At 48.8% G+C, this 14,316-nt stretch overlaps 1 protein-coding gene across 2 annotated transcripts in view; it reads right to left on the bottom strand.

Annotated features, from left to right (window-relative positions):
- The window catches only part of GRAMD1B (GRAM domain containing 1B), a 174,225-nt gene extending 161,248 nt beyond the window's left edge, over nt 1-12,977 (bottom strand). For both annotated transcript variants that reach the window (XM_012789858.3, XM_076002601.1), the window contains exon 1: nt 12,613-12,977. In XM_012789858.3, coding sequence (XP_012645312.1) covers nt 12,613-12,962 — 350 coding nt within the window. In that variant the 5' untranslated portion in view covers nt 12,963-12,977. The remainder of the gene's footprint in view (nt 1-12,612) is intronic.
- Between the last annotated feature and the right edge of the window lie 1,339 nt (nt 12,978-14,316).

The raw sequence follows: 14,316 nt of genomic DNA, 5'->3' as shown, positions 1-14,316 counted from the left end.
TTGAGCAAGAGCGAGACCCATGCCTGTAGTCCCAGCTACTCGGGAGGCTGAGGCAGAAGGATTGCTGGAGTTTGGGATTGCTGTGAGCTAGGCCGACACCACACCACGGCACTCCAGCCCAGGCAACAGAGTGAGACTCTGTCTCAAAACAAACAAACAAAAAAACAAACAAAGCCAGAAATAATGTCAATAAGAGTTAGACAAAGAAAAAAAAGAAAGGGGTACGTTACGAGACTTGTGCAGCAGGCTGGAAATGTTTAGCTGGTTATTAAGAAATGGAATAAGATAAAATGGACATTGATGGTGTTAAAACAAAGGTCTTAATACAGCACTATCAAACAGTAGACCAAACGAAGCCCTGACTGGCCCCACAACATTAAAGGGCACCAAACATGTTTGCTATATTTACCCCAGTCTGGAGAAATTTAAAAAGGCAGGAAGCAGCTGGTCACGGTGGCTCATGCCTGTAATCCAGCACTTTGGGAGACCAGGAGGATCATTTGAGGCTAGGATTTAGACACAAGCCTGGGCAACACAGCTAGACCCTGTCTCTTTAAAAAAAAAAAAAAAGTCAGAAGGCGAAGATTACAATGGGAAATCTGATCCAAAATTGCCTGGAGCAATAGGCAGATTAATCAAGATAAACACTGGCAAAAGGGCCAAGGTCCCCGGGCTCAAACACCAGCGCCCCACTCCCCACTCTGACCCAAAGCCTTTTGTACAAAAGTGGGTAAAATGGTGTAGGGGGGCAGAGAAGGGAAGTTCCTGGGACTTCTGATATAAGAGCCCCAGGCTCTGTGGTCCCAAAACCCATTGGTGAAGCTCTAACAGGGCTACGATTACACTGAGACAACATAAAGGTGTAAGAGTTGACGGATTGTGAAAGTTGGAAGGTTTAAACAAGCTTTATGTAAAGAAGTTGTGTCTCCATTACCTGAATGTTTTATGATAATGGATATTTATGTCTGGCTGGGGAGCACTTCCCCTACCTAGTATTATAAAACAAAAGCCTACTAATAAAGTCCTAATGGAGGCTAGGAGTGTGTAAGGGTCGATGAAATTAAGGCAAAAGTCTGTAGAACTGACACATTTCAAGCGGCTTTATGTGAAGTGGTTGCATCTTTTTTACCTGATTGTAGTACAGGGATGGACCTTGTATCTGACTGGTATTAGAAAATTATAAAATGACAAAATACACTGGGACCCCGGGCCAGAGAATTTAAATGGTTTATATGGGATCATGCTATCTAGGAAATGCAAGGCGGAGATGCTCACAAGCCTCTTTTCCCCTAAGACTGACTCTGCAACCGTGTGAGCAGCAGAAGGATCCTATCCACACTGGGACAGTGCTCTATAAACACTCTCCAATGACCAACAAAGAGCTGCTGGGTTTGTACATGACAGTTCCAAGGAGAACAAACATCCTGTTTGGAAGGATGCCACTGACTGAAGAAGGTAAAAACAAACCATCTCAGTGAGCTGAACTGCATACTGTTTCCCCAGCAATGATGGAAGAAGTGCCCCTACGTCGTGTGCAGTGGCCAGTGGCCTGGCCATACAGTCAAGCAGGAAGGCAGAGGAAACTGGCCTAGTGAGGGGATGCCCATATGCAGCACGGCCTGTGGAAACAGCTATGGGAATGTGCGAGTGCATTAAGTAGGACATGTCAACGCCCATCAGAGAATCTCCCTGCTGCCAGGTTTGGATGGTAACTGGAACTGACAAGCAGACAGCCTTGTGTGCTGGCTTAACGTGGCCACCCGGGTGCACGCAATGAGTGGATCTGGGAGTGCTGCAGCAGAGCAGAAATGGGCTCAATCTAGAAATGTTCCCCTTGTGCCTTCTGAGGCACAAAATGCCAGTAAGAACTGTGCTGTCTGCCAGCAAAACAGACAGAGACTGCCGATAGCCATGGGGCAAATTCCCAGGGGGTGCGTGGGGAAGGCCATAGCTGGCAAGTGAAACTGATGCTTGTGGCCCTGGAGGCCACTACAAATGGGTCTTGACAAAAATAGACACTGACTTTGGACTGGGCTTTGCTTACCTGGTAGAAGATGCAAACGCTCAGAGTGCAATAAAAGAACTGAAACGGAAGAGTACTGCATCAGTTTGGATGTCCAATCATTTCCTCAGACCAGTGAATATACTTTACAGCCTATAATGTCCAACGATGGGCAGAGAGAAATCATCCTCAAAATAACAGTTTGATAGAGAAATGGAACAGGACTATGGCCATACCACCCTGAACACACCCGATCTCATCTGATCTCGGAAGCTAAGCAGGGTCGGGCCTGGTTGGTACTTGGATGGGAGAAATGGAACAAGCAATTGAAACACTGGTTGTCTAAAACAAGGGAAGATAAAGGCATGAAGGGCTGGCTTCCACTCCCTGAGTGTGTGCTCACACTCAACATAAGGCGGACTTCTGGGAGTGTCTCCACTACATAGATTATCTCGTTTTTATGGCAGATCTGGGGACACGGGGGGGGGGGGGGACGAATGCTGGTATGATGCCTATACTTTTTTTCTTCTTCTTTTTCCTTTCTGTCTTCCTCAAATCACCTCAACTTTCTTCTTCCTACCTGATGCAGTGGTCACAGGACCAGAGCTGCAACTACACATGCTGGAAGCAGGTTTGATTCCAAAGCAAGACACTATAACTGCATTTTTAAACCTTTATATCAGAACTTTTGTTTTTTTTTATAAGAAACGAGGTCTCACTCTATCACCCAGGCTGGAGTGTAGTGGCAGAATCATAGCTCACTGCAGCCTCAAGCCACCATTCCCGGCTAATTCTTTTAGCTTTTTGTAGAGATAGGGTCTCACTATGTTGCCCAGACTGGTCTCAAACTCCTGGCCTCAATCAATCCTTCTGCCTTAGCCTCTCAAGTAGCTGGGATAGAGCCACTGCACCCTTTATGTCAGAATTTCTAAGGACCTCATAGGGCAGATGGTACCTTCACCTCACCTGGCAAAATTGGGGTTAAGAATAAATACACATCCAAAGAAAGCTGGAGTGGGGGGGGGAGCATAAATGCAAATAATACCCAGTGGTGACAAAAGCTCACTCGTTTTACACCTATGTAACCCGACTCTACATGGATGGGAGTGGACTGAGGGAGCGGCACTTGCTAGGCTAGTATTACTGCCTGTAATCCGGACCAGAACAGTGCCTGAACCTAACGTTCCTTCCAAAAGTGGAAAAGTTTAGGCCAAAATGGAGAGGGAGGAGGAGTACCTGAGGGTAAATAAATAAATGGATTGTGTGATGAGGGAAATCCAATATTACACTAACCCCTCAAAAGAGGCTCAGAGCAAGAAATGATACTGTCTCTTAGCTCAATGAGACCAGACACTCGGAAGAATGAAGCCGTACGTTGCTGAGACCACCCCTGCTTTTAGAACCTGGTAGGATCAAATGGAAAACTGCAAACCTGAGCGTCCTCACGTGGGGAGACATTTTCACACAATATAATGATGGACGGGACTAATTATTAATGACTGAATGGGACTCTGGTAATGTGCCAGTATCTTTGAACTGTTACCATCTTTTCTTCCTTGCCCTATGTACCTCTTCATCTGGCTGTTCCTCTGAACTCTTTATAATAAACCAGTAAATAGAAGGGTTCTCTGGAGTGCTGTGAGCCCCCCTAGCAAATTAACTGAACCCCCAAATGGGGTCACGAACCTCAGTTTGTAGCTGGTGTGAGCTAAAATAAAATCCTAAGCCGCCCTGCTGACTAAACAGGGAACCCCAGAAAAATCTTAAAACTGAGTTCCTGGATATGAAGGGAAGGGAGGAAGGTCAGACAGGCCTCTTTGTATCTCCTCCCTTTTGGAGTTTAGATACAATTGACCAGCATTAGTGTTAAAACAAACACTGACAACACACACTCTGTGTGTCGATAACATACTAAATTAACAGGACCTAAGGCCATGCAAGGCAAATATTAAATCATACCTGCAGGTCATCGATTTGGTTGACAGATCACTTGAGTTGGTATATTATGACTTGTCTCTGATTAACAGACTTATTTTCATTTTATTTATTTTTTTCCTTTTTTTACCATTAACTCTAGTTGGGAATAACAGACTTATTTTAATTTAAAACATTCCAAGCCTTTAAACAAAGCTTTATTTCTTTAACCCGTTACAAATCAAAGAATCTTTGAACTTATGACCTATAAGCACTCCCCCCACCCCTTGAGACGTTCTGCCTTTGGGGGACAAACCAATGTACACTTTCCATGTCTTGGTTTATGATTTTATCTGCAATCCTACCTCCCTAAAATGTATAAAACCAAACTGCAACCCAACCACCTCAGGACCACTTATTCAAGGCTTCTTGGGTGTGGCACCCCAGGCCCATAGTGACATATATTTGGCTCAGAATAAACCTGTTTAAATTATTTTACAGAGTTTGCTCTTATTTCCATTAACACCAGCAGTCAGAAATACAGGTGGCCAGAACTTGCAATTGGTATCTGGAGTGAGGGCAGTCTTGTGGGTCTGAGCCCTCAATGTGTGGGATCAAACAATATCTCTACATAGACAGCATCAGAACTGGATTGAATTATAGGCACCCAGTTAGTGTCTGCTGGAGAATTGCATGGCATGTGGAGCAAAACCCTCACAACATCTGGTCACAGAAATATTCTGTGTTGAGTGTATGTGGAGAGAGGCCAATCATAGTGGCGTCCACCTGTAATTCCAGCTATTTGGGAGGCTGAGGCAAGAGGATCACTTGAGCCCCGGGGTTCCAGGCTTCAGTGAGCTATGATTGTGATCAGGCCACTGCACTGTAGCATGGGCAATGCAATGAAACCTTGTAGGGAAAGGGAAGGAAAGGAAAGGAGAGAGAGAGAGAGAGAGAGAGAAGGAAAGAAGAAAGGAAAGAAGAAAGAAAACAGAGAGAAAGCAGAGTTTGATCTTTCCTTTAGACTTCTCTATCCTCAACCTGTGCACCAATGTTCTCCCTTACCTTCTACAGGTACAAGGTACAGAAGAGCAAATGAAAGAGAAAAGAGCTCGATTAAAAAGCAAATTTGAATGAGAAAAAATACTAGGAGATAATACACCAAACATGCCCATAATGGTTGGGTTAGCACAGTAAAATTATGAACTACTTTCCTATTTCCTACTATCCAAAATTTTACAATTAACTAGCTATTTTATTAATATTAGACACACAATATTCATTGACTTTTATAGTATAAAAAGTTATCTCTTTTAAGACAAGCTGGAAGACTTCTGGGGAGGCTCAAAGGTGTGTCACTAAACTAACCATCCATTGTCTTTTACTATTTTCCCAATAGTTGGGGCCAATATTGCAAGGGTTATCATCCTGAAACTGGGCCCCCAGGCAAATTCTTTTTCCATTGTTGCAAAGGAAAGTGGAAAAACCAAGTAGGCTGCTGTTTCTCTGGTCCCCTCAATTGGCCTGTCATTTCCTGGCTAAACTTGCCAACCAGAAGCAGCAATATGGAAAATCTCTTGTGGCCAGGTTGTGGAGGTAAAAGGAACCAGGCTGGAAACAGGTTTGATCACAGTGATTTTTCTGAGATGGAGAGACCTTAACAAGAGCGAGGATGCTCCAGAGATCGGACAGGTCAGTTAGAAAGTGGCCAAGACTTCAGTTCACAGGCCTGAGTTCCAGCCCGTAACCCTGCTCTGCCACTGTCACGTGCCTGGTCATCTCACTTCTGTATCTCACCTACAGATTGGGGTTGAACAGGGCTTCACACCATCTGACCAAAAAATGTACCTGGGCCTCAAAGGAAAAACCCATGGTTTTCTTGATCCCTCTCTTCTTCCACAAAGGCACAAAAGGCACACCCACCTTTTCTTAGTGATGATTTTTAACTCTATTATCCGAATCAAAATCCAGGCATATGGTCTGAAAACAGAAGAGAATGTCTGAAATCAGGAATGTCTTTAGGAGGTGACATGTGGCTGCCTACAGTGGCATGCAGGTGGCAGGCTATTGTGTGACACCTCTTGTCACCAGGTCGAAGCACCTCCGTCCTGCCTCCCTCCTCCCACTTGGAAGCCCACGTTCGATTTTCTGTTCTGCATCCTTGAGAGAAGCTCTACTATGTCCTCTGCCAGAAGGAAGCTTCCTCCAGGCTCTAAAGTCGTGGGAGAAGGGCTCACAGACCGCCCCCTCCCAGGACAATTAAAAACTGTGTCCTTCCTCACACCAGGCACAAGAGCCCCTTGGCAAGGCACCACACTACTGCAAAGGCCCCAGGAAAAGCCCTCAGACTTCGTAAAACTCTGGCACACACGGCAACCCAGCAACCGCCTCCCGGCTCTCTGGGCCGGCCTTGGCTCCGGATCCAAACACCTGCTGCAGGGCCAGCAGTTCACCCACTGGGGTCAGGAAGAAAATTCCCCACTAGCAGCTCAGCCATTCAGACGCCTTAATGAAAGCTTCTGAGTTACCCTAGGAGCAATCATCAGCGACCAGCATAGCAACTGGAGGATATGTGATACTTGGGAGAAACTAACCAAGTAGAGCAGAACGACCACCTGTTCATCTGCCCCGAGTTCACACCAGTCTCTTGCCTGACGTGCAACTGGCACCGTCTGAGCGCAGAACCACCATGGAAACTCTCAAAATACCAACTCCCACAGAGGAGCCCAGCCAGTGTGAATCAGCCCACAGGGCTGCATCTCCACCAGCTCAGTTTCCACAAATTGCTTTAATCTGGAAACCACATCTACAGCCAAAGGCTAGCTTTGGCTCATGGAGCAGTCCACCTAGACCAGCACCTCACACTGCTGAGCTTCCCACAACCCCCACACTGCGGCCTTCCCTACCTCCCGACCTCGATCCTACCTTCCTCCTGAACCTCCCCCTCCACATCTACACACTCTCAAGCGGACGAGGGCCAGGCCAACTGCTTGCAGCCCCAGGGAGGAGATAGCACAGTAGAGTTGTAAAGAGCTCAGGCTTTGGAATCAGGAGAACATGGTTCAAATCCCAGCCTTGCTTCTGTTTGAGCAGAAGCACATTGATCTCTCAACTTCAGGTTCCTGAGCTGTAAAAGCTACCTGGGGGTTGTGGGAGGGGGTGAGGATTAAATGTGGTAATGTATTTAAGGCCTCTTAGCACAAAACTAGGCAAAAAGTAAGACCAGTCCCTGCCCTCAAAGAATTATGGATCTGGGGGAGGTTTTTGCCAGTTAACCCTATGGAGCACTGAGCACTTACCTCAACTGCTGACAAATCACAGGTCTCCTTTGCATTTGTTTGTTGCTTTGTGTTAAGAAGGACGTGAGATTCTCTCTCCTACACTCCCTGTGCCTCTCCGAGTGCTCCCCACACAGAGTGGGGAGCTATGCGAACAGTGACCGGCTACTGGGGGCAACATTCAGATGCACACAATTACCCTGCTCCTCTGGAAACAGAGCTGAAACCCGAAGCAAGTCTCCCTCCAAAGGTCAGAGGAGGAGGATGAAGAATCGAGATAAAGGTGCCAATGATGTATCTCAGTACCTGCAAACCACACCCTGGCTGGGCTGGCAGCAGAGAGAGAACCTTGCTACCCGGCCGGGTGCAACCAACGAGAGGTGCCGCTATGGGCAGTCAGATGTGGAGCTGGGCAGAAACCCTGAGGCTCCAGGTGGCAAATACTCACTCTCCAGCTACCAGCCTGCTAGACTGTTAGCACCATGACTGGGTAGGTGTGTTGTGCAGAAGAGGGGACAGAACAGCTAACGGAAAGATGGTGTGAAAGGTGATGACAACGAGGGTGCCCTGGAGAGAGAAGCAGAGAGTGCTTCTGCGTCCTCCAGAAAGAGCCTGCAGTTGGCCACCACCCAACTCACTTGCCCCTCGTCAGCTTTCCCGTCCCCCTCTGGAGGGTGATGACCAGACACCATCCTGGAAAATGTGGCTCCATCCAATCTCTGACTTTTCTGAAACCAGCAGGTCAGAGAGGGGCTCTGATGCCCAGTTTGGTTTTTTGTAAATGGAGACTGGGTCTATCTATCTCTGTCTCCCAGGCTGGACTGCAGTGGCACAATCATAGCTCACTGTAACCTTGAACTCCTGGGCTCAAGCTATCCTCCTGCCTCAGCCTTCTCAGTAACAGGCATGCACCATTATGCCTGGCCATTTTTTAAAACAATTTTTTGTAGAGACTGGAGTCTCACTATGTTGCCCAGGCTGGTCTCAAACTCCTGGACTCAAGCGATCCTCCTGCTTTGGCCTCCCAAAGTGAGTTTGGCTTCTGAACAATCACCACAACCTCTTTTGGGCAAGGGATTTAGGGGGACATGCAGGTATTAATTCTAAGAGCTTGCCCCAGCAACTTCAGACTGCATTATTCCCTGAGCTCAGAAGGCAACATGGCCAGCAAAAGAACTGTGCCATCTTATGCCGAATGGTGGTTAAGGCCATGCTTCCCAGTTAGAACGCTGAAACAACAGCGCAAGGCTTCGGGCCTCCACCTCACCATACTTCCGCCGAGATACACGGGACAGCAGGGATGAATTGCCTCGAATAGCATCTGAGCATGTCCCTCCCAAGCTCCAGAATCTACACTAGCTCTCCCTGCGGTTGAAGCCTCTTTGTATAGAAAACATTCCGTACATAAGATCACAATACATTTTTGATAACTGACTGATTCATTGAAATTCACACTATTTGGCGTAAATCAGTCTGTCCGTCAGTCTCACCACCCTCATTTGTCCTCATTCCTCATCAAGATTTCACTTGGTCATTCATTCCCATCTTCACGCAAACACATCCAAACTGCTTTGACCAACAGGCGTTTGATCTCCTTCAAAACAAAGCTCTCCACAGAGTAGTGACTGTCTAGGGCTGAGGACACAGAAGATGGCGGGTTGAAGGTGCGAGCTAAAGGGGACCAGTTTCTCTGTGAGGTGACAAAATTATTTTAAAATTGACCGTGGTGATGGTTGCATGTATCTATGAATATACTAAAAGCCATTGAATTATACACTTTAAATAGGTGAATTGTGTGTTACATAAATTATATCTCAATAAACCTTAAAGTTAAAAAAAAAAACAAAAAAACATAGCTCTGGACTCATCTGCAGGAGATTTTCCCAGACTCATGAATCATAAGACCAGTCTGGGCAACACAGTGAAACCCTGTCTCTACAAAAATTTTCAAAATTAGCTGGACACAGCGGCATGTGCCTGTAGTCCTAGCTACTTGGGAGGCTGAGGCAGGAGGATCACTTAAGCCCAGGAATTCTAGGCTGCAGTGAGCTCTCACTGATCGCACCCACTGCACTCCAGCCTGGGTGACACAGCAAGACTCCATCTCTAAAAAAATTAAAAATGAAAAAAAAACAAATGGACAAGATTGGACTTGGAGTATTTCAGTGCTGTAGTTCTGGGTCCTTGGATCCAAAATCAAGCTAAATTGAAATTTTCACCACTTCCTTCTTCCTAGGATTTAAGGACAAGAAAGGATCTCCTTATCCCCTTTATATCTTCAACTTTGTGCAGTTAAAATTCACAAGCTGTGGCCCTCTCCACCCCTTGCCCTCAACCATTAAAGAGTGAGTTCCATGGCAAGCCTGAAAGGTGTTTTTTCTCTGTTGTGCAGAGGCAGATTTGGGCTAGGGAATGTGAAGATGTCATGCTGGGCCTGGAATGCTAATTCCCCTAATCCAGGCCAGAGCACCATTTTCCAGTCATCATTTCCAAATCACATACTGTGTGCGGAGTCCCAGGTGCTGTGCTGGGACACGTGAGTATGTAACCTCACACCTTTAAACAAACATCTACTCCATGTGAGAGACTCACAGAATAATGACAACAAGCCTTCACCCTTAAACAGCAAGAGGAAGTTCGCAAAACATTTTCACACGCATTCCTTTTGAGGTCTCCCATTAACCCCACAGATGTCCCCTTCCACAGACGAAGGAAGAAGGTGAAACTCATGCAGGTAAAGTGAGGTGTCCGAGGCTCCATAGCTAATCAATGACAGAACTTTAATGTCTTCTGACTTTAAGTCCAATATTCCCTGTACTCTGTTACCTCTAAATGCCAATTCCTTCTCAGGCCATCCTGGGAGGTATCTGCAAATACCTATTCACTTGATTGCTTCTTTTCTTTCCAAGAAGCCCTTCCTTCTGCACGGCTTAAATGATGAAGTTTTGTTTTAGACACAATCCAAATAGATTCCAACAGTGTACCAGTGGTTAAGAGTAGAGATTTGAGTCAGACAAATTGGGGTTCAAACCCAGAGTCTGTCTTTTTCTACATATATACATATATTCTTCTAATACAACAAGCCACCATTTCAAATAACTGCCTCAACTACAGTGAAAATTCTGCCCAATTTTAAGGATACATTCCCCAGTGCAACAGAAATTAAGATTCCACTGTACCCTGAGACTACTCTCAAAACCAGGAATACCGGCCGGGAGAGGTGGCTCACGCCTGTAATCCTAGCACTCTGAGAGGCCAAGGTAGGAGGATCACTTGAGGTCAGGAGTTTGAGACCAGCCTGAGCAAAAGCAAGAACCTGTCTCTACTAAAAATAGAAAAATTAGCTGGGCATAGTGGCACACACCGGTAGTCTCAGCTACTCAGGAGGCTGAGGCAGAAGGATCACCTAAGTCCAGGAGTTTGAGGTTGCTGTGAGCTAGGCTGATGCCACTGCACTCACCCAGGTAACAGGGTAACACTCTGTCTCAAAAAAAAAACAGCAATACCTTTCTTAAATCTAATCAAATCTATCCCCATCCCTGATCTACCCAGGAATGCAAGATTTTTCCAGTCGTATTCATTTATTTATTTATTTATTTTTAAAGGCAAGGTCCCACTATGTCACCCAGGCTGGAGTGCAGTGGCTATTCACAGGCAGGATCATAATGCACTGCAGCCTCGAACTCCTGACTCAAGTGATCCTCGAACCTCTGTAGCCTGAAGTATAGGCGTGTACCACCACCCCCAATTCTTTCTACCATACTTTCTTTGTCCTCAGTATACATGGTAGAATCTCAAGGTCAAAACAGGGTCTTTTTTAGGTTCTCTTACATTGGAAGGAAAAGCTGGCAAGCTATGACAAACTACTTTAGTTCCAGATTAGCTCCCAACTAAGCTTGCCCCATTTCCCTCTACTGGGGGGGGGGGAAGGCAGCGGGATGAAGAAACAAAACAGGAGGAACTGCTATCCCCAGGGTCACAAAAAGCCCCAGAACAAAGCTCTCCCTCTTCACCTGCAGGAAGAACCATGCCCCACCGATTGCAAACAGCAGAGAGAAAATCTAGAAGGCTCATGATGCTCATCTTCTGCATAACCCAGCCCCTACTCCTCAGGACCCCCTCAAGACACGTGGCTCGCCTGTTTCCCCTGCCCTTGTTCATACTGTCCCCCTCAGCTGGCCTTATGCACCTGACCGCATACTTTTCCAGCTGTTTCCTACTACCACTCTACCTACACTTGTCATGGTTTGAGCCTCTGCCTCCCAAGAGTCTTCCTCTACTTCTCCAGGGCTCTCTCTTTTCTTGTACAATCAGTACCACGCAGTACAATATACGTCTTCCAGTGGCTCTATCTCCTCAACACAAGTGAAACTCACAGGTCTTAATTTCTTATTCAGGGGTCCCTGCATCTTCCTTCTTAGGTTGCACAACCCCTCACTCTGCCCAGCCCTCCCCCACACCCTGCTTAACATCCAATAACTACCTGTTGAAATGAATGAAATTGAACAGACTGAAGGGAATCCTGGGGAAGTTGGTCAACGACTCAGTTGCCCCACACAAAAGCACAAATCACATTGAGATAGGGCCCTGGAGTCTGACAGTAAATGGGTAGGGTACATGGTACCAATGAGCCAGTGAGGACTTCCAGCCCTTCCCCAGGTGAGAGGCTTGGCTCAAACACGGCTCCCTCAGGCTCTCCTGACCCAGGCTGTGTGGAACTGCCCTAGGGTTTTCTACGCCAATTCTCTGCGTGCAGGAAGTTCAAACTTCTCTCATCACTCAGATGCCACATCCACCTAAGCAAAAAAGCTGGTGGCACAAACGACAGTGGTGTGTGTGACGGGTCTAGATGTCTAAAGGCTCTAATGTGGTAGGAAACATGACTCACTCAACAAGAATACTCCACCTCCACACACGCGGGTCAGTTAAGGCAACCCGGTGTGGCCAAACGTAAAATAATAAAAATTGAAATGGAATTCAGAAATGTAAGTCCAAGTGGAGGAGCCACTTAACCTTACCCTAGCCTTCTGCTCTCTCCCTCTGTAAAGTGGGAATCACAGAAGCACCGACTCCGGAGAGTTTGCCCGGGGATGGAATTTAGAGAGGCATGCTCCACACAGGGGCCCCAACATGGTTAAGGGTTCCACTATTAACTGCTATTATTTTTTTAAGATTCATTTTGCTGTGGGAATCAAGGGGGATGGAAAGCAGCGTGAAGCCCCATGTAACAGAGAAGAGTGACACGTGGGAAGCTGAGGCGCCAGCGGCCCCGGGACCTGGCACAGCGCCTGAACCTGCCTCCGGTGACCCGCTGCTGCTTTCCTCCTCGAAGTTTCCGCCAGGATGCCCCGGGGCCCCGCGCGGCTGCGGGGAGGGCTGGAGGGGAGGGCAAGAGGCTGGGGCGGAACAGGGACGTACCTGCTTTCACTGCACTCCTTCCGCTCCCTCACCCTCAGCCACTTGCGGAGGAGGAAGCGCTTTCGGCGCGGGGAAGCGCTGGGTGTGGAGCAGTTGGACCACGGGGTGTCCTCGTCGCTGGAGGGCGTGATCTCGATGGACGGCAGCTGCAGGAACTCCTTGCCGGGGGCCAGCCCGGCCTCCAGGCTCTGCTCCTGCACGTTCTTCATGCGGCGCATCTTGAAGCGCCGGCGGCGGAGCGTGGGGGTCGACGAGCTGGACCAGACCGGGCTGCCCTCGGGCGCGCCCTGCGGCTCGGGCACCTGCAGGGCGGGCAGCTGCAGGTTCTCCATCATGTTGGCCGCCGGCATGGGGCCGTCCCTCCGCGCCCGCTCTGCGCCCTCCGCCGGCCGCCGCGCGCGCGTCTCCTGCTTGCGGCTCCCCTGCCCTGGCCCGCGGCACACTGTCCCCTCTTCTCACGTCAGGGAACGCTCGCTGCTCCAGCTGCGAGCAGAGCAAGTTCCTTGTCCTGGAGCGCCGCAGGAGGGGACGCGGCGCCGCCGCCGGGAGTCTAACTTTTCCGAGCGCGCGTCCTCCCGGCCGTCCGCCGCCGGCGAGGCCACCGGGCGCGTCGGGAGGCGAGCGCCAGCCACCCGGCCGCTCTCCTGGGGCTCCCCTCTCGCGCCCGCTTGTTTTTCTTCCGCGGCGCGCGCGCGCCTGCTTGCGTCTGTGCCCGAGCGGGGCTCGGCAGCCCGGGCCCCAGGGGGCGGCGCGGCAAACTCTCAGCGGTTTGCGATCGGCAGAGCAGGTTGGGGAGCCGGCTTGGCGCTGCAGGGAGGTGAGAGCAGGAGGAAGAGGCAGTGGGTAGGAGGGAGAGGGAAAGAGAGAGAGAGAGGAAGCGAGACACTGGATAAAAACAAAAGAGGAGGAGGAGGAGCGGGGGAGGGGGCTGGGGGCGCTATCCTGAAAGGGCACGCACAGGCGGCTGCTAGTGTAACTGTACCCGGAGTCCCTTGGGGAGGGACTCTACCTCCGAGTCAGCGCTGCGCCAATCAGCCTAATGAAATAGGATCACAAACCAAACTTTCTCAGAGCAACGATTGGCCAGGCAGCTCTCATTAGCTGAACTCCCTGCTTTTTCCTTGAGGGAAGGGGGTGTGGAGGGAGGAGATTCAATGAATTCAGGCCTCTCTCAGGCCATCCAGGACACAGGGTTGAGGGAAAACTACGAGACTTTTCAACGGGATCTCTTCTCCTAAGAAAGGTACTTTGAATTATTGGGGCAAGGGAGGCATGGACATAGTCAGAGAAAGAGAGCAAGGTTCCTGGAGGCTGCTTCCAAAATGACAAGCTGAGAAGAGAGGACAGTTCTCCTACGGCATGAGCTGAGGACACCAGACACGACATACCAAGGAAGGACAGACAGTAGGATCTGAGAAACACAGGACACACATGACCAGTAAGGAAAAGAGACCGAAGCCTGTAAATCCTGAGCGGGCCTGCCTGCACCATAGCCCCAGGCATAGAATGAAATGACAGCAGGGTGAGCACCAGCAAGGCGATGCATCCAGCAGAGCCCCAAGGAGCCGAGGGAGTCCAGGGCACCCCTCTCACATTCCTGGAGGCGGATTCATTTCTGCTTCAGCCTGCCAGGGGCATGGACTAGGCCACAAAGTCTAGTAAGCCCCCAGGTCATGGAACCTAGAAAGTCTGGATCAGTCCTGG

The sequence above is a fragment of the Microcebus murinus genome, chromosome 4 (genome assembly GCF_040939455.1).
Source record: "Microcebus murinus isolate Inina chromosome 4, M.murinus_Inina_mat1.0, whole genome shotgun sequence".
Taxonomy (NCBI): domain Eukaryota; kingdom Metazoa; phylum Chordata; class Mammalia; order Primates; family Cheirogaleidae; genus Microcebus; species Microcebus murinus.
The sequence above is the reverse complement of the archived record's forward strand: the minus strand, read 5'-3'. Positions and strand labels throughout refer to the sequence as shown.